This window comes from Somniosus microcephalus, chromosome 23, assembly GCF_052327205.1.
Source record: "Somniosus microcephalus isolate GS21.2 chromosome 23, FLI_Smic_1.0, whole genome shotgun sequence".
Classification (NCBI taxonomy): Eukaryota; Metazoa; Chordata; class Chondrichthyes; order Squaliformes; family Somniosidae; genus Somniosus; species Somniosus microcephalus.
The window spans coordinates 52781033-52807430 of record NC_141009.1 but is presented as its reverse complement, the minus strand read 5'-3'; the positions used below and the strand labels follow the sequence as shown (position 1 = coordinate 52807430).

The following is a 26398-nucleotide window of genomic DNA, read 5'->3' as shown; positions in this document are numbered from 1 at the left end:
GGTCTCACCAAGGCCCTGTACAACTGCAGCAAGACATCCTTGCTCCTGTACTCGAATTCTCTCGATATGAAGGCCAACATACCATTTGCCTTCTTAACCGCCTGCTGCAGACTGGTGTTTAATATTGCTGCTTAGCTATTGTACTTTGCTGCTACAGTCTCCTATTTCAGTGCCATGTAGATATCAGCTAATTTGCTACTGTACCTGACAACTTTTGTGTTGTTCTGTTGTTTTATATAATCTTACAGCTCAGAAGGCAGCTATTTGGCCCGTCGTGCCTGTGCCGGCTCTTTGAAAGAGCGACCCAATTAATCCCACTCCCCCGCTCGTTCCCCGCTGTTAAATCTGTGAGTTGTTCAAGTAATTAATACTCAGACTTAATCAGTAACAATAAAACAGGTCTTTACTGGTTGGAGGTAGGGACTACACGTAGGTCTTTACTTCATGCCCACAGGCGGGAACTGAGGGGAGATCAGTACCCACAGTACTATTTATACCCCTATGGCCAGGTGTGGTACTGCGTATCACTACGCCCAACAAGTAGTGCAGTCCTGTCCATAGGTTCAAAGTAGCACACATATTACATACACAACATTCCTCCCTTCCTAGCTTTACAGTCATCTCCCCATTTAACATAACGTAATAACATATATACATATATAACTTCATGTCAAAACAGATCACAGATTCAGTCTCTGCGGAAAACAGTTCACAGATTCAATCTCTGTGGTGGAGTCGGTTCACGTTGCTGGAATGACTCATTCAATAGTCCTTCCATGGATTTAACAGTTTGAACTTCCGAACTGAATTGGCTCCGTTCGGAGGGACCACGTGTGTGATCTGGTAGAGGTAATAATGGTTCAGATGGGTCATCTTCTGTTTCGACTTTTCCTTTTCTGCTTCTTGGAGACTCTCTGGGCTCCACTGTCAGCTGCCAGCTGCATGCGCAGTTCCTCCTTCTCTCCCTCCTTTTTCCGTAGTAGAGCCACCTTCTCCCGATGTTCCGTAGACTTTCGGTGCTCCTCCATGATTTCTGTATGGTGGGAGTCGAAGTTACAAGTTGGGCAGGACAGGACATAGTAATATTCGGTGTCGTCCTGATCTAGGCCAGCGAGAGGGTCTTCTATTTCCTCCATACCCAGCTGGGCGTTAGCCAGCTTTTGTTCCAAGTCCAGACATCTTTCCTGAAGAGACTTCTTCATGCGTACCTCTTCATCCAGCTTTTTCTGGGCTTTCAGCAAGTCGTTTACTAATGACCTCATTTGAGATTTTACTACTTCAACTTCTTTTGGAGATTGATTGATCGGACTATTCAATCCCTCTACCGGAGCAGCTGTTTCAGCGGTCTGTTGTTCTACGTTGACGTGAGTCAGCGTACTTTTGGCATCCAAGGGCTGCTCTGTTGCAGTCATCTCAGTCTGTGTTGCCACCTCAGCTCTTCCAATAACCTTTGAGAGCTCCGAACCCCTTTCGTTTGAATATTGAAGTTCGTGTTCAAGTTTTTCCCATTTCAGAGTCCTGTCCTTCAGCATATGCAGGAGTTGGCTGACCGTTAACTCCTCTGACATCAGACGTTTTGTGTGCTCCTGCTCCATTTTCTCCATCAGCTGCTTCTGTTGTCTTTCCAGATTCTCCAACTCTATATCAAAGAACTCTTTCGTTGCATTCAACTCTTGCTCAAAACGGCGAAGCATTTGTTCTAATTGCTGTTGTAGTTTGAAATGGAGTTGAGTTCGAGCCCGGTGTCCCTCAGAAATGGGCACATCAGTAGACTTGCCAGACTCAGAATCCACAGTTAAACTATGTTGTTGTTGCTCAGTGGAATTCTGTGCTGAAACTTTGTCTTTTGCGCCTGAGTTGGGCTTACCATCATCCGTTCCAGAGTCTGGGCCGACTATCTTCACCGAGTTCGCACTCGTTATTGTTTGTAGGAAATGCCAGTCCATATTCATTTTCCTAATCCACTCCCGTCCTAGTAGTGGAGGACCTCCTTCAGATATCACATATAAGTCCATTATTTGACTGTCTTCGCCCTTGTGGACCACTGCAACCTCTATTTTCCCGATGGGGTACACTCTTTGCCCCGTGTATGTTTCCAATATAATCCCCGTATACTGTAGGGGAATATGTTGGAATAACTTTCCGTAATCTTTCTTATTTATGACCGTCAATGCCGATCCAGTGTCCAATTCCAGTTTTACTTGGACTCCTTCTATCTGAAGAGTGACCCAAATTGTCTGGAGGTCTGCACCCTTACCAGCGTTGAGTACTCTTAAGCTAGCCAGTTCATTACAGCTTAAGCTAGCCAGTTCATTACTGCTAGCGTCTGAATCGGACTCCTGTTCGGTCGCCTTGTGTACCTTTGCGTATTTTCCTTGCGGTGATTTCTTGTTGCTGGTCTTCTTCCCTGACCTGCATACTCTAGCTATATGTCCAAGCCTACCACAAGTTCTACATTCTTGGTTTTTAAACCAACACTGGTTCTGATCATGCGTTGTCTTTCCACAACGATAACATTTGCCAGAACTCACACCCAATTTGTGTGCACTGAGCTCCGGTGACCGTAGCTGCATTACTGCCGTGCCTCTCGCTGCGGCTTCGTGTGCTGCTGCCATAGTGACCGCCTTCTCAAGCGTCAGCTCATTCTCCTCGAGCAGTCGCTTTTGTGTATCCTGTTTAAATAAACCACACACAAATTTGTCTCGAAGTGCCTCTGTCAGTCCCGTTCCAAACTGGCAATATTTTGCTAATTTACGCAATTCCAGCAAATAATCAGCATTGCTTTCATGCTGTAGCTGCCTTCTGTCGTAAAATTTAAATCGTTCCGCTAGCATCAGCGGCGTGGGGTTTAGATGATCTTTCAGGACAGTAACAATCTCATCGAACGTCTTATCCGCCGGTTCATCTGGTGATAACAGGTGTTTCAATTGCCCGTATGTCTTCGCACCCATTAAATTTAATAATGTTAGAGCTTTATCTTGGTCACGAATTTTATTGGCCTTACAATAATTTTTTACTCTTTCAACATATATGGCCCAATCTTCGAGGTCACTATCAAAGGTGCTAATATTCCCGTGTTTAGGCATTGTAGATTTGCAATTTCTCAGATTTTCTTTTCTTTACTTGTTATCAAAGATGGCGGCTTCCCGCTCTTGCCGTCGTCCTCCGCCCACAAAATGGCGGTTTTCCCGCGCTTGGCGGTCTTCACCCGTCCCCCGACGCCGTCTCCCTTCAGCCCCCGAGTGCGGCCCTTATCAGCGGATGCGATCGCTGGATCGCGAAGCGGCTCTCGGCTCTTATCAGGAGATGCGATCGCTCTGTTGAAACGCCTCCCGCTCGAAGCGGCTCTCGCGCCCTATTCCTCCAGCTCCCCCAGCCCCGTTCGTGCGGCCAACGCGGTCGACTGCCTGTCGCGTCGCTGCCCGGCTCAGACAACGGCTTACCCACCACCAAGCTGGAGAAGAAGCTGACGGTCGCCGATGGAGGCTCCGAGGTCAGGATGTCTTCCAGTGGGGTGGAGAGGGTGGAAACCTCTCTGCAACGTCCTGGCTGTGGACGAAGCTGCCGTGGAGTGACTGCCGCAGGGTCCGAATCAGACTCGTCGCCAGTGTTAAATCTGTGAGTTGTTCAAGTAATTAATACTCAGACTTAATCAGTAACAATAAAACAGGTCTTTACTGGTTGGAGGTAGGGACTACACGTAGGTCTTTACTTCATGCCCACAGGCGGGAACTGAGGGGAGATCAGTACCCACAGTACTATTTATACCCCTATGGCCAGGAGTGGTACTGCGTATCACTACGCCCAACAAGTAGTGCAGTCCTGTCCATAGGTTCAAAGTAGCACACATATTACATACACAACACCCGCAGCCCTTTTTCTGTCTCGTTATATTTCATGCTTCTTCATCCATGACCTGTTATAAATGACCAGTGTTTTCTACATTTTCATCGGAGTCTGCCTGTAAATCAATTTTTTTTTAAATGACCCCAAGGCAGGACAGTTGTAGTTTGTAAGTCTGATATGTGGGACAACATGATCAGTGAGTCTGCTGCACGTGCTAACACGAGCAGCAGCACCACGCTCCATCTACATTCTGGGAACCTTTCCAACAAATTTACTCATTTGAAAGACCTTTGTCCCACACTTTTACATCCCGGCCCATACATGAAAAGAAGAAGTGACACAGTAGTGTGAAATAATTAAGTGGTCACAATAATAATTGGTTTCAATTATATTGAAACGTTTTTCATATCAAACCAAAGCCCACCTTGGAGAATACTCTCCTCAGTCCAGGAATCTATTATATTGTATTGGCCTATTGGCTCTCTACCCTTGGCAGTGCTTTATTGCAGAGATGGCATTTCTATGCAAAATGCTACGCAGTGTAATAATTACCTCATTATATTTATAGAAACCTAACCTGCGGAGGTTGACTACACAGATTTCACAGTGAACGGAACACAGATTTTACCATTCCTGCCTCACCAATTAAATTTTTTTTTTTACTTGAGCTTGTACGATCGTATTTTCATTCTGATTCTCTTCGGCTGATGAAGTCTGAAAATCTTAAATGAGGTGTTGCGAAACTTTGATGCTTGTAGCATTTTATATTATAAAAAAATCGACTTCAATTGAAATTTGGTCGATTGGCCGAATGCCAACACAGTGTTCAGCATTAGCTTATTATACAGTACAGCATTTTGTCGAAGGGGTGATCTCATTGTGGTAATGAGCACACAAATCTAGGCTGATACTCTGATACGGAGGTGCCGTCTTTCAGATGAGACATTAAACCAAGGCCCCACCTGCTCTCTCAGGTGGGTGTAAAAGATCCCGTGGCACTATTCCAATCAATCCCTCAATCAACATAACAAAAGCAGATTATCTGGTCATTATCACGTTGCTGTTTGTGGGACCTTGCTGTGCGCAAATTGGCTGCCGCATACCCCACATTACAACAGTGACTACACTCCTAAAGTACTTCATTGGCTGTATAGCACTTTGAGACGTTCGGTGGTCGTGAAAGGCGCTATAGAAATGCAAGTCTGTCTTTCTTTCTTAATGTAACCGTGTTTATAAACCAGTGCGGTTGGGAGGTGGAGGACCCAGTGTAGACTTGTGAGGAAGGGGATGATGGGCAAGCGGGACTTGGTGCTGACCGGATACGATTAGCAGAATTCTGGAGAAGTTGGAGTTCATGCAGGGGGAAGGATTGGAGGCCAATAAAGGGAATGTTGGAGTAATCAAGTCTGAAGGTGACAAAGGCATGTAGAAGGGTTTTCGCAGCAGAGGATTTGAGGCAAGGATGCAGGTTGCCAATGTTGCAAAAGTTTGAGGTTATAAAAACACTGGGATTGGTAAACAATTGTAGTAATACAGAGGCACCAGATGAACCTTAGCTCTTCGTCAAGGAGCAGTCTGGGGTTTACTGACCAGTCTGTGTCGAAGGAAGTACAGAGGAAAACTGTTAAATGCTTTTGCCAAGTAATTTGGGGATCGGGGCCTCGGGGATTCCACCAGCTAAAGGAAGGCGAGGACTGCTGGATCCAGGAGCTAAGTGCCTTTTCACTTACCTGCTGGATCCAGTGTTCCTACCTCGCCAACCCCCCCGCGCGATCAGAGACCCCCCCCCCCCTCCACCCTTACAATCTACATTCACAGATGAAAAATGATTGGAAAATAACTGACCCCCATGGGATGTATGCTAGTAGGGAGTGAACACCTTCAGGAAAGGAGCACAAAGGATAATGGCCCAGAAATTCGGGTCGGGGGCTTCCCGCGGGTGCAAGCCCCCGACCTGCACTTACCTTGCTCACCGGCCATTGAGCTGCGGGCCCCCATGGAATTCCGATCCTTTTTTTTTATTCATTGATGGGATGTGGGCGTCGCTGGCTGGCTAGGCCTGCATTTAGTGCCCATCCCTAATTGCCCTTGAGAAAATGGTGGTGAGCCGCCTTCTTGAACCGCTGCAGTCCGTATGGTGTAGGTACCCCCACAATGCTGTTAGGAAGGGAGTTCCAGGATTTTGGCCCAGCGACAGTGAAGGAACAGCGATACAGGCCCAAGTCAGGATGGTGTGTGGCTTGGAGGGGAACTTGTAGGTGGTGATGTTCCCATGCGTCTGCTGCCCTTGTCCTTCTAAGTGGTAGAGGTCGCGGGTTTGGAAGGTGCTGTTGAAGGAGCTTTGGCGAGTTGCTGCAGTGCATCTTGTAGATGGTACACACTGCAGCCACAGTGCGCCAGTGGTGGAGGGAGTGAATGTTGAAGGTGGTGGATGGAGTGCCAATCAAGCGGGCTGCTTTATCCTGAATGGTGTCGAGCTTCTTGAGTGTTGTTGGAGCTGCACTCATCCAGGCAAGTGGAGAGTATTCCATCACACTCCTGACTTGTGCCTTGTAGATGGTGGAAAGGCTTTGGGGTGTCAGGAGGTGAGACACTCGCCGCAGAATTCCCAGCCTCTGGCCTGCTCTTGTAGCCACAGTATTTATATGGCTGGTCCAGTTCAGTTTCTGATCAATGGTAACCCCCAGGATGTTGATAGTGGGAGATTCAGTGATGGTAATGCCATTGAATGTCAAGGGGAGATGGTTAGAGTCTCGCTTGTTGGAGATGGTCATTGCCTGGCACTTGTGTGGTGCGAATGTTACTTGCCACTTGTCAGCCCAAGTCTGAATGTTGTCCAGGTCTTGCTGCATATGGACACGGACTGCGTCAGTATCTGATGAGCCTCGAATGGTGCTGAACAGTGTGCAATCATCAGCGAACATCCCCACTTCTGACCTTATGATGGAGGGAAGGTCATTGATGAAACAGCTGAAGATGGTTGGGCCTAGGACACTGCCCTGAGGAACTCCTGCAGTGATGTCATGTGATTGAGATGAATGACCTCCAACAACCACAGCCAACTTCCTTTGTGCTAGGTATGATTCCAACCAATGGAGAGTTTTCCCCTTGATTCCCATTGACTTCAGTTTTGCTAGGGCTCCTTGATGCCACACTCGATCAAATGCTGCCTTGATGTCAAGGGCAGTCACTCTCACCTCACCTCTTGAGTTCAGCTCTTTTGTCCATGTTTGGACCAAGGCTGTAATGAGGTCAGGAGCTGAGTGGCCCTGGCGGAACCCAAACTGGGCGTCAGTTAGCAGGTTATTGCTGAGTAAGTGCCGCTTGATAGCACTGTCGACGACACCTTCCATCACTTTGCTGATGATTGAGAGTAGACTGATGGGACGGTAATTGGCCGGGTCGGATTTGTCCTGCTTTTTGTAGACAGGACATACTTGGGCAATTTTCCACATTGCCGGGTAGATGCCAGTGTTGTAGCTGTACTGGAACAGCTTGGCTAGGGGCGCAGCTAGTTCTGGAGCACAAGTCTTCAGTACTATTGCCGGAATGTTGTCAGGGCCCATAGCCTTTGCAGTATCCAGTGTCTTCAGCCGTTTCTTGACATCACGTGGAGTGAATTGAATGGGCTGAAGACTGGCATCTGTGATGCTGGGGACCTCAGGAGGAGGCCGAGATGGATCATCCACTCGGCACTTCTGGCTGAAGATAGTTGCAAATGCTTCAGCCTTGTCTTTTGCACTCACGTGCTGGGCTCCACCATCATTGAGGATGGGGATATTTTTGGAGCCTCCTCCTCCTGTTAACTGTTTAATTGTCCACCACCACTCACGACTGGATGTGGCAGGACTGCAGAGCTTTGATTTGATCCGATGGTTGTGAGATCGCTTAGCTCTGTCTATCGCATGTTGCTTCTGTTGTTTGGCATGCAAGTAGTCCTGTGTTGTAGCCTCACCAGGTTGACACCTCATTTTTCGGTATGCCTGGTGCTGTTCCGGGCATGCTCTCCTGCACTCTTCGTTAAACCAGGGTTGATCTCCCGGCTTGATGGTAATGGTAGAGTGAGGGATATGCCGGGCCATGAGGTTACAGATTGTGGTTGAATACAATTCTGCTGCTGCTGATGGCCCACAGCGCCTCATGGATGCCCAGTTTTGAGTTGCCAGATCTGTTCGAAATCTGTCCCATTTAGCACGGTGGTAGTGCCACACAACATGGTGGAGGGTATCCTCAACATGAAGACGGGACTTCGTCTCCACAAGGACTGTGCGGTGGTCACTTCCACCAATGCTGTCATGGACAGATGCATCTGCAACAGGTAGATTGGTGAGGACAAGATCAAGTAGGTTTTTCCCTTTTGTTGGTTCCCTCACCAGCTGTCGCAGACCCAGTCTGGCAGCTATGTCCTTTAGGACTCGGCCAGCTCGGTCAGTTGTGGTGCTACCGAGCCACTCTTGGTGATGGACATTGAAGTCCCCCACCCAGAGGACATTTTGTGCCCTTGCTACCCTCAGTGCTTCTTCCAAGTGGTGTTCAACATGAAGGAGTACTGATTCATCAGCTGAGGGAGGGCGGTAGGTGGTAATCAGCAGGAGGTTTCCTTGCCCATGTTTGACTTGATGCCATGAGACCTCATGGGGTCCTGAGTCAATGTTGAGGACTCCCAGGGCTACTCCCTCCCTACTGTATACCACGGTGCCACCACCTCTGGTGGGTCTGTCCTGCCGGTGGGACAGGACATACCCAGGGATGGTGATGGTGGTGTCTGGGACATTGGTTGTAAGGTATGATTCGGTAATTATGACTATGTCAGGCTGTTGCTTGACTAGTCTGTGGGACAGCTCTCCCAATTTTGGCACAAGCCCCCAGATGTTGGTAAGGAGAACTTTGCAGGGTCGACAGGGCTGGGTTTGCCGTTGTTGTTGTCGTTTCCGGTGCCGAGGTCGATGCCGGGTGGTCCGTCCGGTTTTATTCTTATTGTTTTTCGTAGCGGTTGTTTACAACTGAGTGGCTTGCTAGGCCATTTCAGAGGGCATTAAGAGTCAACCACATTGCTGTGGGTCTGGAGTCACATGTAGGCCAGACCAGGTAAAGACGGCAGATTTCCTTCCCTAAAGGACATTAGTGAACCAGATGGGTTTTTGCAACAATCGACAATGGTATCATGGTCGCCATTACTAAGACTAACATTTAATTCCAGAATTAAATTGAATTGAATTTAAATTCCACCAGCTGCCGTGGTGGGATTTGAACCCATATCCTCAGAGCATTTGACTGAGCTTCTGGCTTACTAGTCTAGTGACATAACCACTACATCACCACCTCCTCCAACTGCCAGCGCGCAGTGCTTGCGTATCCCAGGGGCGCAGTTAGTTCGATGCGTTCCCTGGGATCACGTGGGCCATGGGCAGCCAATCGGAGCAGGGAAATGCCCATTCATAAGAGCTGTCAAGACTTATAAATACTACGGCCCCAAAATAGCAGTAAACTTTCAAATAAATTTTTAAAAAATCACATTTTTTAAATAAACTATAAATTACATTAAATAACTATTTTAAACAATAATTTAAATTTTTGAAAAAAATAATTTAATATTCTAACGGAGCTAAAATTAAACTTACCTTGCTTTAAAGTATTTAAAAATAATAAACCTGTGGGGAAAAAATGTTTTAATTTTAATTAATTGACCACTTACCTTGTAAAAAGCAGGCCTCACGCCTGCTTTTTAAATTGCACGAAACCGGCACTTCCATCGGGCTTACGGATGAGTACCCAGCGCGTACTCACCCGTGGAGACCCGAATTTCTGGGCCATTGTGGACAGGAGTGGAAGATTTGGAAAGTTGTAACTATCTTGAAAGCTGATGGGATACTTCAATACACAAACTCTTAATCATTCAAATCAGCACAGAGACCTGCAAAGACTATTGAATGCTAATGATACAAAGAACCCATAATATCAAGGATATTTAGGCCAAGATATTTACTATCTTAAGATATAGCTGAGGGGATGAGGAAGTATTTTGAACAGAAAGTGCCACCAAAAAAAAATGATTTAAAAACTCAGATTTTCATTTTGCTGAAGTGAATTGGAAATATCCCCAAATGCTGATCCATGTTTCCTGTTTTCTTCTCTTGCCGTCTGCAGCAGAACCAGAACCAGACCTGAAGAGCTTTGTCCTGGATGGTCAAGGAAGTATGAAACTGGAGGGCTCCTGGCTGAAACTGTGTCAGTTCTACGGGCTGATAGTGAAACGTTACCACTGTGCCAGACGCAACACCAAGAGTCTTTTCTCTCAGATCCTGCTCCCAGCGTTCTTTGTGTGTGTGGCAATGACGGTGGCACTCTCAGTGCCTGAAATAGGTATTGCAATTCCAAGTATATGGGTAATGATGCAATGTTATTGACAGGATCAAAAACACTTAATAGACCCTTTTGAGTAGAGCTGAGATTTATTCTTTAGGAGAGCCATCTTAAATGACTCCCATTATATTTTCACCTATGGAATATTTATCTAATTTATTTCCATCTTTCCAGGTGACTTGCCTCCACTGATTCTTTCCCCATCTCAGTACCACAATTATACCCAACCTCGAGGGAACTTTATTCCATACGCAGACGAAGAGAGAAATGAGTACAGGTATGAGATTAGAGGGGACCTTTAATACCACTCATCGTAGCAAAAGTTATTACAAGATGTTACAGGAGCACATCGAGGTTCAGGAAATATAGAATGAGAAAAGATCATTCGCGTTCAAAAGCCTGCTTCTTGCACAGACCATGCGCAATTTGCTCGATCAAGAATTGTACTCAACTTATCCAACCTTTTGAGGGGTGTGAGCAACCTCAGGTGAAATCTCCTGTAGTTTTTTTTCCCCCAAATTCCCAAGTAAGACTCCAGGATATCAGTCTAGCATTGCAGCCTGCTTTCTTCAACCCTGACCACTTACATTGCACAAAAATGACACTTCATGTGCCAGCCGTGGCTCAGTGGGCAGCACCCTCGCCTCTGTGTCAGAAGGTTGTGGGTTCAAGTCCCACTCCAGGGACTTGAGCACATAAAGCTAGGCTGACACTCCAGTGCAGTGCTGAGGGAGTGCTGCACTGTCGGAGGCGCCGTCTTTCGGATGAGACGTTAAACCGAGGCCCCGTCCGCTCTCTCAGGTGGACGTAAAGGATCCCATGGCACGATTTCGAAGAAGAGCAGGGAAGTTATTCCCGGTGTCCCGACCAATATTTATCCTTCAATCAAAAAGACAGATTATCTGGTCATTATCACATTTCTGTTTGTGGGAGCTTGCTGTGAGCAAATTAGCTGCCGCATTTTCCACGTTACAACAGTGACTACACTCCAAAAGCACTTCATTGGCTGTAAAGTGCTTTGAGGTGTCCAGTGGTCGTGAAAGGCGCTATATAAATGCAAGTCTTTCTTTTTATTAGTCCCTGTAACTCAGGAGTCTTGTGTTCTGCTGATTTTTAAAGTCCTCCACTCACATGACATGCACGGTAGAGTATATAACCTGGTAAAATGTAGAAAATCAACTACTATAGTGCTTTTTAATCTTCAAATCAAGTGGCGCAATTCATGACAATGCCTCCGCCTTGCAAATGCACCAATCAGAATCAGGGCCACTGGATGATGGAGACCGTGTTTTTAATCTCAACACTCGATCATGCTGCCCAAGATAATTGTACCCTGACCCTGCCATGCTTCCAGCTAAAATGACCCTCTCCGACTCACTCATCACCACCACTCCCAGCTCCCACTCATGGTGCTGCTCTTCCCGGGGGACTGAACACTTCTGCACCCCGTGGATGAGAATTCCAGATCTCGCCACAGCTTTGTACGACCGGGAATTTCCACCCATGGCGTGCAGCAAAGTTCAATCACCTGGAGCAGCAGCAACACCAGACAGGGGCCAAGACCATGGGGAGGGGTGGGGAATTAAACAGTAGCGAAAAGTCAATAGAGCAGATTTCACTTGACTACAGATGTCTTGGTTTACACCTCCTTGAATACAAATATAATAAAAGATTAAACACTTTGCTAACTCTACTATTGCAAACCTTAGCTTTAGTCAAACATCAGAGAGCTTTCAGGTGTTCGCATGTACATTGATGGAACCAGAAGAACTGAAAAATTGGCGGAAAGCTGCCACATATATACAAAAGTACCGCTCCCTCCGCGACACCCTGGTCCACTCCTCAATCACCCCCAACAGCCCTGCTCCTTCACCCGGCACCTTCCCGTGCAAGCGCAGGAGATGCAACACATGCCCTTTTACCTCCTCCCTTTCCACTGTCCAGGGCCCCAAACACCCCTTCCAGGTGAAACAGCGATTTACTTGTACTTCTTGCAATCTAGTATACTGTATTCGCTGCTCACGATGCGGTCTCCTCTACATTGGGGAGACCAAACGCAGATTGGGCGACCGCTTTGCGGAACACCTCCGTTCAGTCCGTACGGGTGACCCTGAGCTTCCGGTCGCCTGTCACTTTAATTCACCGCTTCACTCCCACTCTGATCTCTCTGTCCTCGGGCTATTGCATTGTTCCAATGAAGCTCAGCGTAAGCTCGAGGAACAGCACCTCACCTTTCGATTGGGCACTTTGGAACCTGCCGGACTCAACATTGAGTTCAACAATTTCAGATAATTATCCGTGCCCCCATTTTTCATGCAGTATGATTTTTGCCATTCCCATTTGCAACATTTTATCTTTCTTGCCTCTTACAAAAGTACAGGGTGTTCTTTCTATTTCTTCTATTCCTTCCTCCCCTCCTAACCGCCCCCCTGTCTCTGCACCTGCTTAATATCTGTTACATCTCCAGCTTTTTCCAGTTCTGATGAAGGGTTCCAGACCTGAAACGTTAACTCTGTTTCTCTCTCCATGGATGCTGCCTGGCCTGCTGAGTATTTCCAGCATTTTCTGTTGTTATGCCACATATATATGTTTGACTGGTCTTGCGGTTGTCCATTGACCCCTGTTCCCAGGGACACCCCAGGGAATATGTTCACATAATAAAAAGGAAAAGAAAGGACATGTATTTCTATAGCGCATTTCACGACCTCAGGAAGTCCCAGAGCGCTAAACAGCCAATGAAGTACGTTTGAAGTGTAGTCACCGTTATAATGTAGGAAACGCGGCAGCCAATATGGGCACAGCAAGCTCCCACAAACAGCAATGTGATAATGACCAGATAATCTGTTTTAGTGATTTTGATTGAGGGATAAATATTGGCCAGGACACCGGGGATAACTCCCCTGCTCTTCTTCCAAATAGTGCCATGGGATCTTTTATGTCCACCTGAGAGAGTAGACGGGTCCTCATCCGAAAGACGGCACCTTCAACGGTGCAGCACTGGCGTGTCAGCCTAGATTTTTGTGCTCAAGTCTCTGGAGTGGGACTTGAACCCACAACCTTGTGACTCAGAGGCAAGAGTGCTGCCAACTGAGCCACTGGCTGACACATTAGGTCAAATCAGTCCAATTTCTGGTGGGCGTGAAGTCACAGCACAAAAGTTGCCCAATTCTAAAGAAGAATTATCAGGCTCATTGAGAGAGGCTAATGTAGGAAATGAAAAATGTCAGATTAGTGTAATACATGACATTCTTCCAAGATTGGGATGAACGGATATTGTTGGGGCAGAGTATGGGATGATTGATTACAACCTGATTAGTGCTTTTTCTGAATGGGCAGTGGTTAATGTGGAAATTGAGTGGGAAATACTGCAATATTATTGCATTCCCAGCAACCACATTTTGAACACAATTTAACAAACATTTGGTACAAATGTGTGTTTTTGTTTTGTTTTTATTCTAACACAGGATAAAGTTATCACCTGATGCCAGCCCCCAGCAGCTGGCAAGCACCTTCTATCTGCCCTCGGGGATTGGTGCGACCTGTGTCCTGAAGACTCCTTACAACAGCACATTAGACCAGCTGGTACAGACCCTCAATCTTTCGACCAGCGAGACCAAGATGCTGGCCTCCAAGTACTTTGACTCAATGTGTCTGGACTCGTTCACTCAAGGCCTCCCACTCTCCAATTTTGTCCCACTGCCCCCATCACCTGCTCCGTCAGATTTCCCCGACACAGGAATCGATGAAGGAACGCACACATGGAATTTGACAACATCACCTGTGACAATGAAAGGTGCGTAATTAAGCAAGGTACAAAAATAGAAGGGCCCTTCGAGTTAGCAAATGTTTTATTATGGCAATATAACCATTTCCACTGAGATTTTAGGCCAGATTTTCCAAAACTATTTTATATTCTTGTTTGGATATAAACTTAACAGGAACGCTCAAAATGGATTGCAAAAAAAAAATCATGAATGTGTTTTCCTTAAGATATTTTTAACCTGTACACCTTTGGCATCTCCCCACACGCCATACCACCTCTGACCAAATGGAGGGACTGAAGACCAAACAGAGACTTAGATGGCATGCTTTCAAGTCACAGCCTTTGGATTAAGGTTCTACATGAAATATATATGGGTGTGAGTCTACAACAGAAACCTTCCCACAATTAGCCCAAGGATTGTCGTCTCACCAATGGTGCCTATAAGATTGGCTGATGTGGAAAAATTGACACTGGTCCGTTAGGGACTGCTCTCCAGAGGCTGGGGTTTAAGTCGGTGCTGGAAAGAATAACATACGAACGGTTCGAATCCGGCCTCGGGCGACTGTCTGTGTGGAGTTTGCACATTCTCCCCGTGTTTGCGTGGGTTTTCTCCGGGTGCTCCGGTTTCCTCCCACAGTCCAAAGATGTGCAGGTTAGGTTGATTGGCTATGATAAATTGACCCTTAGTGTTAGGGGGGTTACAGGGATAGGGTGGGATATGTGTTGGTGTAGGGGTTACGGTGATCGGGTGGGATATGTGTCGGTGCAGGCTCGATGGGCTGAAATGGCCTCTATCTGCACTGTGGGAATTCTGTGATTCTGTGATATGAAAGTGACGGCAGCTGGTCCATCAAGCCTGCCCCACACTCATGATGGCCGCAGCATCATGACTGAACACTTCCTCCCTACAGCCATATTATCTCCTGGGATAGCAAGAGAAAAAACCCAGGGCCAATAAGGGAAGGAATAATCTAAAAGTTCCTCTCTGACCCCTTTAGGTGATCTAAACCAGTTCAAGAGATCACATGGAAAAGCACTTTAGTTCAATTTGATCTATGCTGTCGCTGGTTTGGGACGACTTGGAATTGGCTGCCCAATGTCTGAATAAATACAGAAGTTACTGTCATTTAATTTCTCACAAAATCCCTCATTGTTCCAGTTTTTGTCTTTATCAGCAGGAAGCAAGGTGCATCTTTTGGTTTGGACTTAACTTCAAAAATTATTGGTGCATCCTCGGGTAAAGCCCCAGCACCTTCATTGTCACCATTGACCAGTCACACAGTCGACTATTTCAGTCCACTTAGGCTGATCTACATATCAAACATAACATGGGAGCAATGTTCAAGCTGTTCGGGCTGGATTTTGATTCTGGAGGCGGGTAGGAGGTGGGACTACAAATTTCGGGGTTGTAGTCCCGCCTCCATTGAGTTGTGGCCAACCCACTCGATTTTCCCTTGATTGACCTTGTTGAGCCCGCCCAGCGGGTTCAGCAGGCCAATTAAGGGCCACCCGGCAACAGGTGATGTCACAGATTGACATTTCATCTGTCAAGAGCTTTTGACAGATGGAATATCAGCGTTTGACAGCTCTTTGAAGCTGTCAAACACTGACAATCTGAACTCTAAGTTAATTCCTTCCTCTCAGGATGATTTAGAGATCTCTCCAGAACAGAAAGCTGAATGCTGCAACTTTTGACAGCTCGCGGCCATTCTGCTTTCTGTGCCGGTGAGATGAGGGACTCCCGAGAACCTGAAGGAAGGCTGTAAAGGTAAGTAAAACTTCTTTAAACACTTTACACACACCAAACACACTTACCTCTTCACTCATGCACCCATCACTCACCTGAACACCGGACATCTCGAGCCCTCCAAGTCCTTCAGCCCGACGGCCCGCCTCGCTAACTTGGCGTGGTTTGGAGCCGTCGGGAATCCCACACTTCAGGAATAAAAATAGGGATTAGGGTAAAAACTGCCTGTTAACAGGCAGTTAATTGGCACTAATCCCCTTCCCGCCTCCGGGAGGCGGGTCCCAGCACAGGTCGGGTATCCGCCTCCTTTGAAACTGGCATGGGGGCGGGATGGGTTTGTGCCCCCCGATTTCGAGATTTTAACCCCCCCACACGCCTCCAATCCCGCCTCCACAGCCCAATGAAAATCCTGCCCTTAGTCTCTGATGAAGCAATTCCTCAGTTTTTGTTAAGCACCCAGGATGTTCCAGTCGCTGAGAACCCGCCCCCTTCTCCCCAGTATCTCTGTCTTTGAGATTCCTTCTCTCATTACTGTCTTTCATTTTTTTATTGTACTCTAGTCTACATGAGATCATTGGCGATTATACATGAGTCAGCATAAGCCTTGCTTTAGTGATCACAAAGCGAGTAATATTTAAATAAGGTCATGCCTTTGCTGTCACTTGTTCTGATCATGAGCATCTCCCTCACACATTGGGATACTAGTCCAGCACCAATCTTACCTGGAAGGATGGATCTGTTTCTTTGAGACACAGACCCGTCACAAGTTAAACGGTTATTAAATATATGGGCCTTTGATTATTCCCCAATCTGACAAACCAGAAATGCTTCTTTTTTTCTCTGATACCTTCTCTGCGAGCAAATTCTTGCGAAGCAGCTTGGGAAGTTTTTCTACATTGAAGATGCTATATAAAGCAAGTTGTTGAAACTAAACTCATGGAACATTCGTCAACCTTGTGATGCTCAGGAAAGGAATAATGCCTTAAATATTGCTTCCAGAGCTTTGGGCAAAGGCTTAGATTGACTCCAGTCATGAATGCTTGGTTTTCAGATTTGCTGGAGTTGAAATTTTTCTTCAATGGAAAAAAATCTGACTGGTTGTAAAATAGGCTGCCGATTCACTGTAGCCCATTTTGCACTCCCGTCCAAGACCAGTTTCACCCCTACTGGTTTTCAATTCCACCTATCCCCCTCATGTGCCAGCTCCATTGTATTCAAGTTGCCAAAAAATCCAATGCAATTCTTTTCGGGCACTTTGGCAGGCGGTTTTACGTTTGAACAGAATAGGTAAGTGAAGATCGATCTTCAAAGTGATTACACTGTTGGCATCCAGCAAATCTTTTCGTCAAAAGTGAAATTCTGTTCTCTATTTGCAAAACTTTATTTGGACTATTCCCCTCATCTTTGGTTTAACAAATAATCAGGTGAGGTTTAAGAACAGCCCGATCAGAGTGCCACGTTATTGACAGCGGAAGGCAGGCTGTACAGCAAGAGGAATTTTTAAAAAGTGTCAAAGGAAACAGCTTGTTAGAACACCGACAAGGGCTTGAACGTCTCTAACTGAAAGGCGTGTGGCTGTGCTCGGTGTGACGATTTGAAGGCCACAAGCGGACACAGCTTCAAAAGAAGCATACATCAAGATGCTGCCAAATCAGACAAACCTTTGTTCGTCAAAGTGCATCTAGTAACCACTCCAACTTTCTGTCTTCTCACCGATGGGGCCTGGAAGGTCAGGCCTTTTGTCTACTCCTCCACACCGTTGTGCGATCTGAATCTGATTTGGCAGCATCTTGATGTATGCTTCTTTTGAAGTTGTGTCCGCTTGTGGCCTTCAAATCATCACACTGAGCACAGCCACACGCCTTTCAGTTAGAGATGTTCAAGCCCTTGTTGGTGCTCTAACAAGCTGTTTCCTTTGACACTTTTTAAAAATTCCTCTTGCTGTACAGCCTACCTTCCGCTGTCAATAACGTGGCCCTCTGATCGGGCTGCTCTCTTAAACCTCACCTGATACTTTGTTAAACCAAAGATATGGGGAATAGTCAAAAAAAAATATGCAGTGAACAGCCTTCACAGAAAATCTCCTGAAAACCTGGCTGAGCACTTGAACTGCAATTGCAAATCATTTCCTTGCCTGCCAGTAGCAAGATTTTTATGTCGTCAGAATCATCAGAGCAAATTATATAATTTTCTTTTTTTGAAACTTGTGTTTGTGCTTCTAAAACCAAATTCCTAAACCTGTTCCTCTCCTGCATGACCTGGTCAAGAAGGCATTGTATTAATTTATTAAAATAACCACAGTTTACAATGTTACAGCAGGGTCTTTCTCTGCATTGACAGATGAGTTTAGGTCCACGTCATGTCTGTAATATATCAGGACTGTACAAAACCTTTTCTGCGAAATAAATCTAATTTACAAACCCATCAACTATCTTTGTAGGTTGAGTTTAAGATAACCAAGTCCATTCAGTCCATATACACAATGGAGACATAAGGCTCGATTTTTGCCAGGCCCGAGGAGGCGGGAGTGGAGGCGTGTGAGGTGTTAAAATCACACTAATTGGCGGGTGGATCCGATCCCGCCTCCAGCCCGCCTCTGCGCAATTTTCTCAGAATCAGGGTTTTAGACCCTTAAAGCCCTTAACAACTAGTTAAGTGCCTCTATAATCCCATTTTGAGAGGCCTTTCTGAATTTAACACATTTCCCCTGTGCTGCACGTCTTCTCTGGAACACGCCAGTTAATCCTGGCGGCCTCACAAGTGGATTGCTTACTAACAGCTGCAGCTCCACCATTAAAAAGGAGTGTTGTAAATCTCATCATTTATCAAGAAACTACTCATGAAATAACACTGTACGGCCAGCTGGTGGCGCCGTCCAAGGAGTATAAATACTCGGGCGTGGGACCAGCTTGCCAGGGACATTTTGTAAGACAAGGAACTAGTGAAGTACAACTAGACCTCCATGTTCTGAAACAAGTTGATTAAAGCCTTGCTTTATACTCAAACCAAGTGTGTAGTGAGTTTTATTACATCAAGGAGTTTTCAGCAGTCATCATTTGCAGGTGGCAGAACTTTGTTGTCTCAGATCTGGGGGAACTTTTAGCGGCCTACTCATTGTTGTGGAAGTTTGGAGCCTGACACCCATCTCCAGTGTGACCTCCTGGGAAACCCCTCTCCCCACCTTGACTGAACGCTTCCTCAACTGAGGTATATACCAGAAGAATGGGGACCATTTATTTCCTTTCCTCCTGGGCATCAGATTCGGACGAAGACCAGCTGCGGCAGCAGCAGAACCTTAAACAACAGCAGGTGCAACAACAGGAGCGCCAAGCTGCTGCTCAGGCCAGAAGGCGCCAGCGCATGGAAGCACGTCACCACAGGAGATACCCCCAAAACAGGGTTTACAGACAGAGGATGAGCTACCTCAACATGTTTGAGCAGCAGTGCTTAAGGAGGCTCAGACTTTTGCGAGTGGTAGTGACTGACATCTGCGCAATGCTGCAACAAGACCTGGAGCACAGAGGATCCGGTGGACACCCCTTACCATTGGCCGTCAAAGTCACCACTGCACTCAACTTTTTTGCTTCAGGCTCATTCCAGGGATCAACAGACATCAGCGGCATCTCCCAGGCGGCCGCACACACTTGTATCACGCAGGTAACCGATGCCCTTTTTGCCATCGCGCACAATTACATCAACTTCTCCAAGGATCAAGCAAGTGTAACCGCGCGTGCGGTTGTGTTTGCGAATCTGGCATGCTTTCCAAGGGTGCAGGGCGTCGTTGACTGCACACGTGGCCCTTAAGGCACCCTATCACAATCCAGGTATTTTTGTCAACCGCAAGGGCTTCCACTCCCTCAACGTGCAGCTGATGTGTGACCACAAGAAGGAAATTTTGCATGTTTGTGCCAAGTACCCTGGCAGTTACCATGACTCCTTCATCCTGCGCTAGTCTAGTGTGCCTCCGCTCTTCAGTCCGCCAGACCAACTTTTCGGATGGCTACTTGGAGACAAGGGCTATCCCCTGAAGACGTGGCTAATGACGCCGTTGAGGAGCCCATCCAACTAAGCTGAGGAGCGCTACAACTCCAGCCACATTTCCACCATATCCATAATCGAGCAAACCATCGGCTTGCTGAACATGCGATTCAGATGCCTGGATAGAACAGGTGGAGCCCTGCAGCACTCAGCAGCCAGGGTCTCCAGAATCGTCGTCGTCTGCTGTGCACTTCACAACATGGCACAGCATCGTGGCTTGCAGCTGGCTGAGGTACAAGTGGCTGATCACATAGCCTCCTCAGATGAGGAGGAGGAGGAGTGTGACAATGAACAGCTTGCAGAGGCACATCAACCAGCGGCAGCAGCACGCGAGCACATTGCTGCAAGGGATGCACTCATCTTGGCCAGATTTGCTTAGCCTGCCCAATCAATCACTTTTGCCTCGCACTTTCTCACCAGAGCATCAACAATGGACAAGAACCTGCGGATTCCTATCACTCTGACCACCATACTGACAATTGCAAGTCGCCCTAGGCCCTCAATGTGAAGTCCCATTTGCGAAATGACACAGGCCACAACTTCAACAGTTTGCCATCAAATTTTTTTATCTTCACAATTCACAGATGGCTTTTCAAAAATAAACACAACAGAACTCCCAAGTGACTACCCTTGTGACTACTTGTGCTTTATCTTCCTCTTACCTACGTGGTGCTTCCCCTGTGGCTTCAGCAGATGTGGAGGCCCCTTGCTCACTTCCTTGCTGCTCCTGCCTCGACACCTTTGGTGGGCGTCCTACATAGAAACATAGAAGATAGGAGCAGGAGTAGGCCATTCGGCCCCTCGAGCCTGTTTCGCCATTTAATGAGATCATGGCTGATCATCCAAATTCAGTACCCTGTCCCTGCTTTCTCCCCATATCCCTTGATCCCTTTAGCCTTCAGAAATATATCTAACTCCTTCTTGAATATATTTAATGAATTGGCCTCAACTGCCTCTGGGGTTGCAAGCATGTGAGGGCTCTGCAACAGTATGCTGCTCCTGTGGCTGTGCAGGGGCTGAGACGCCGCTCTCCGTTGAGTGAGGACTCTGGTGGGGCTCTGACCGAGGGCTCTGCAGTGGCATGGTCGTGTGAGCACTTGGAGAGGAGCCCCACTTCCTTGTTCTCTGCCACCAACATCCGTCTCATGGGTCAGCCCCATTTCAGAGCTAGCAAGTGGCTTGACAGCACCTTGCAGCTCTTCAGGGGGGCCATGATGACCTGTTTCTGCACAGGAAGTCCTACTCCAGAGGACTTCCATGAAGATCTGGTTTCTCTGCTCAATAGCTGACCATCACTCCTCAAGAGATGTCAGTCTATTCTGAACATTGACCGTATTTTCAAGACCCTGGCAACTAAGCTCCACCATGGCCGTAGCCATCCTCCTCTACCGTAGCCATCCTCTCCTCTACGGTAGCCAGCCTTACCACTGAGGTAGCCATCCTTTCCACGGAGGTTGCCATCCCATCCATGTTGGTGCGTTCATGTGCCATTGCCTCCACAAAGGCTCTGCTCATGTTAGCGATGGACTCCTCCATTCGCTCCACACTCACAGCGACCCTGGAGACAAAACTTGCCAGAGACTCCTGCACCTGTTCCTGGAGTTCCAGCACCGCTCTCCTTCTGGATGGACCCAGAGCCACAGGGTCGACATGCAGCTGAGCCGAGCTGGGAGAGTCCTGCGCCCTCCGACGAGGACTCTGCACTGCTGTCCTTGTCTCCACCATCTGCTGATGCTCACTTGTGAGCTGTGATACACCATGTGACAATACTACTCTATCTTGCGAAGGCCCCACCGAGGTGTGAGTTTCTGCGCTGGTGCTGGGTGCGCTGAATTCTGCTGACCTCTGAGGAGTCTTCTGGCTCAGGCTGTTCCTCCTGGACAGTGGGGAGGGGGGTTGTCGATGGTCCTGTGGGAGGGTAAAGGAAAGAGTTAGACATGTGAGATAAACGTTGCATGCACATTGAAGCACCATAATCCATATCAGTCACTCATGCAATGTCAATGAGAGAGAGGCAAAACTATTCTGTCACCAGCTTGCTGTGATGCGTCCGTCTGTCCGTCCCCCACTTGTGCATCCTCCTCCACTCCCACGATCTCCAGGGCCACCGCCTCTGCAGTGGTGAGCTGGGCTATTGAGGGTAGCCTTCCTCCTGTCCTCTCCCTCTTATTGTGGGCTCTCTTTTCCTGCAATGAGGGAGACAAGTGGAGTTTGAGTGAGAATGAAGGAGTGAGTGTAGAGAATCCATAACATAGATGCTTAGAAGGACACAAAATTTGGATTGAGGTGCCAAGACCAAGGGCCCTCCCTGTGTGTTGTAAGTTGTCATAGCATCACAGTGATAGGGAATGTGAGGGCTGCATAGTCGAATAGTTAAGTGAATGTGAACATACAGAGAGAGGGAATGGATAAAGGTGCAGGGATGTAAGGGTGAAGTGGGATGTTGAGGAGGAGCTTGACAAAGCAGAGTGCTGGTGAGGAGAGGCGATGGGGGTGAGATTGAGGATGATGAGAAAGTCATACTCACTTTTCCTGTGCGGAGAAGGTCATGAAACCTCTTTCTGCATTGCAGCCAGGTTCTGCTGCACATTGAAATGGCACTGACCTCCTGTGCCACTTGCAGCCTCACAGCTTTGGTCTGTTGTGGAGGTTTTTTCCTCAATGAAGAAGGAAAGAGCACCTCCTTATTTGCTCTTGCTTCCTCCACCAGAGCTTGGAGGGAGGCCTCATCGAATTGGGGTGCACACTTTGGTCTGGTGCTGGACATAGTTGCAGTAGGAATCCCTCAGAAGTATGATGATAAACTTGAAAGGCTGAAAGAGAACCAAGGCTGCTTGCAGGCCTTTAAATCCAGCTGCATAGATGATGTCTTCAGAGACGAGTTTCAGTATCAAAAGACTCATTGGGCCAGGGCTTCCCACACGCTGGAAATCAAGTGCCCAATTAGGGCAAAATCGCTCTTTTTTCCCGCCTCGCATCGGAGGCGGGGTCCTGACACGCCCCCAGCCCGCCCCCAATGACAAAATCCAGCCCATAATGTGCTGTAGCAAATTCTTCTTGTGGGCAGATCAGGGCAAATTAGCATTCTTAATACAAGTATCCACAAGATTAAAAGTAGAGAGAAAAAGAAAGCGAAAAAAAAAGGAAGAGAGAGTCACTTGCAATGCAGGAAACGCGGCAACCAATTTGCGCACAGCCAGGTCCCACAAACAGCACTGTGATAATGAATGGATAATCTGTTTTTTAGTGATGTTGGTGAGGGATAAATATTGGCCAGGACACCGGACAAGTTGACCTGCTCTTCTTTGAAATAGTGCCATGCGATTCTTTACGACCACCTGCGAGGTTAGACGAGATCTCGGTTTAATGTATCGTCCGAAAGGCGGCACCTCCGGCAGTGCAGCACTCCCTCAGCACTGCACTGGAGCGCCAGCCTAGATTTTGTGCTAAAGTCTCTGGAGTGGGGACCTGAACCCACAACCAGCCGACTCAGATGTTAGAGTGTTACCACTGAGCCACAGCTGATACCTTAACTAAAGGGCTTCTAACATTTAATGAGGCCAAGTTGGATTTCCAGGTCTTGCTAGAAAAAATGTTCTTGCTACAGGTAACAGTGCAAGAAGCATACTTCGCCCGAACGCCACTGCCGTATATATAGGATTGATGAAGCTGCTGTGTTAAATTACCAGTCACCTCCGTCTAAATGGCTCCATTATAGGACTCATTAGCTGTGATAAAGGAACTCGTGCAGCTTTCCTTTGATTGCTGCTTCACCTGGCACCTGTGACTGGGAGTTAAATGAGGCCTTCGACAACGTTATGTCTAAATGGGATGCTTTGAATTTCAGTCGGTCTATTAAAAGCCAGGCTGCCTTCCAAATGGATAGATGTAATGTATTATTTAAGTTCTTTCCCATTGATGCCGTGTAGAGGTTAATAGCTTATCCAGCCAAAAAATTAAATATGCAGGTAATCAGGCTAGATGTCAGAATGTGATGCTTGAATAAGAAATCCCTGTATATTGTTACTATGGATATAATATTTAATTTTAAAATATTAATATAAAAGTTAAAATGGAGTTGGAAAACTTGAAAATGTCTTCGTTCTCCCTCTCTAGTACAAGTCCCCAACCTATTAGATTCCAATCTATTTCAGCGCTGATTTCCAAAGGCACTTATTTAGGCTTTTGTTTTCTAGGACTGTGGCCTGGGATTATACACACTGTGTATTTTTCTGATCATCCAATGCTTTTGTTACCTCCAGACTTGACGATTCCTATGTTCTCCCGGTCAGCCTCTCATCTTTCACCCTCCGTAAACTTGAACTAATCCAAAACGTGGCTGCCCGTATCCCAACTCGCACCAAGTCCCGTTCACCCATCGCCCCTGTGCTCGCTGACCTACATTAGCTGTCGGTCCAGCAATGCATTGAATTTAAAATTCTCATCCTTGTGTTCAAATCCCTCCATGGCCTCGCCCCTCCCTACCTCTGTAACCTCCTCCAGCTCTACAACCCTCCAAGATCTCTGCGTTCCTCCAATTTTGGCCTCTTGCGCGTCCCCGATTTCCTTCACCCCACCATTGACGGCCGTGCCTTTAGCTGTCTAGGCCCCAAGCTCTGGAATTCCTTCCCCAAACCTCTCTACCTCTCTCCCCTCCTTATAAGACACTCCTTAAAACCTATCTCGTTGACTAAACTTTTGGTCACCTATCCTAATATGTCCTTGGGTAGCTCGGTGTCAAATTTTGTCTGATAATGCTCGTGTGAAGCACCTTGGGATGTTTTACTGCACTAAATAAATGCAAGTTGTTGTCGTTTATGCATTTAGAAATTTAAGTTTGAATTCACAGTTACACCCATACTAACTGTGAGCCTGAGTTTTTATTTTAAAAAGGTGGAATATATTCTCTCCTAAACGTGAAGCTCGGGTGCTTACAGTTTAAACAAGTGATAACTTTATTGAACTGTTTCTTTTTCAGAAACATTTACATCGTCTCCTTCAGTTCCGCGCCCCATCCACGAGCCAGTTAGATGCAGCTGCTCGATGCAAGGAACCGGGTTCTCCTGCCCAAGTGGGGTCGGAGGTCACCCTCCACAGAAGAAAGTAGTGACGGGCGATATTCTGGTGGATATTACAGGCCGCAATGTTTCTGAGTACATTCTGCACACTTCCGATCGCTTCCGGCTCCATAGGTTTGTAGCGTGCTGTACATCTGAGTATTTATCCTTCTGCAACAATAGATTATTGGTTTACGTGTTGGGCTCAGTGACTGATCCTGTACAATTGTTCAGCTTGTATCTTGGACAGGATTTTTTTAAATTCGTTCCTGGGATGTGGGCATCGCTGGCAAGGCCAGCATTTATTGGCCATCCCTAATTGCCCTCGAGAAGGTGGTGGTGAGCCGCCTTCTTGAACCGCTGCAGTCCGTGTGGTGAAGGTGCTCCCACAGTGCTGTTAGGGAGGGAGTTCCAGGATTTTGACCCAGCGACGATGAAGGAACGGTGATATACTTCCAAGTCAGGATGGTGTGTGACTTGGAGGGGAACTTGGAGGTGGTGGTGTTCCCATGCGCCTGCTGCCCTTGCTCTTCTAGGCAGAAGAGGTCGCGGGTTTGGGAGGTGCTGCCAAAGAAGCCTTGGCGAGTTGCTGCAGTGCATCTTGTAGATGGTACACACTGCAGCCACGGTATGCCGGTGGTGGAGGGAGTGAATGTTTAAGGTGTTCGATGGGGTGCCAATCAAGTGGGCTGCTTTGTCCTGGATGGTGTCGAGCTTCTTGAGTGTTGTTGGAGCTGCACTCATCCAGGCAAGTGGAGAGTATTCCAAAACACTCCTGACTTGAGTTAGAACACAATCCTCTCATTTATGGGTTTGAATCCAGCTTACACAGGTGAGATGAATATGAACCCTCAGTGCCAATTGCAAGAATTCCCAATGAAATATACTTGAGCAGTTTCACTACAGTTCCAGATGGATGTGGATGCATGGTGCCAAAGCTCCCCAACAATTCAGCATGTACCGGCACTATAAATTGACAATCACATACACGGAGACCGTGGAGCTACTAATACTGTGCCCACCCCCACCATATAGCATTGCTCCATCCAGATCAGTCAGTACATCTACATAATTCGACAGTGTTCTGTTTCGCAAGACATGCCAGGAGCATCATGTGGGTTGGAGGCTTAAATGTCAACAGCGTGAAGAACACAGGAACAGGAGGAGGCCATTCAGCCCCTCGAGTCTGTTCCGCCATTCTGTTCAATCATGGCTAATCTGCACCTCAACTCCATTTACCCGCCTTTGCTGCATATCCCTTGATACCCTTACCTAAGCACAATCTGTTGAACTTAGTCTTGAAAATGACAGTTAATCCAGCATACACAGCCTTTTGGGGAGAGAGTTCCAAAATTTCCGCTACCACTTAAGTGAAAAAGTGCTTCCTGATTTCACTCCAAAATGGCCGAGCTCTAATTTTAATATAATTCCAACCCCTTCCCCCCCAGTTCTGGATTCCCCCAGCAAAGGAAATCGTTTCTCAGTAATATAGAATCATATAATAGCACAGCACAGAAGGAGGCCATTCGGCCCATCGAATCTGCGCCAGCTCTTTCGAAGTGCAATCCCGTTAGTCCTACTCCC

General features: G+C 47.1%; 1 protein-coding gene across 1 annotated transcript in view; it reads left to right on the top strand.

The window, feature by feature from the left end:
• The window catches only part of abca2 (ATP-binding cassette, sub-family A (ABC1), member 2), a 603170-nt gene that overhangs the window by 477401 nt on the left and 99371 nt on the right, over positions 1–26398 (top strand). Inside the window, exons 28-31 of the mRNA XM_085965847.1 lie at positions 9994–10209; positions 10384–10486; positions 13674–14002; positions 24736–24949. Of these exons, the coding sequence (XP_085821973.1) occupies positions 9994–10209; positions 10384–10486; positions 13674–14002; positions 24736–24949 (862 nt within the window). The remainder of the gene's footprint in view (positions 1–9993; positions 10210–10383; positions 10487–13673; positions 14003–24735; positions 24950–26398) is intronic.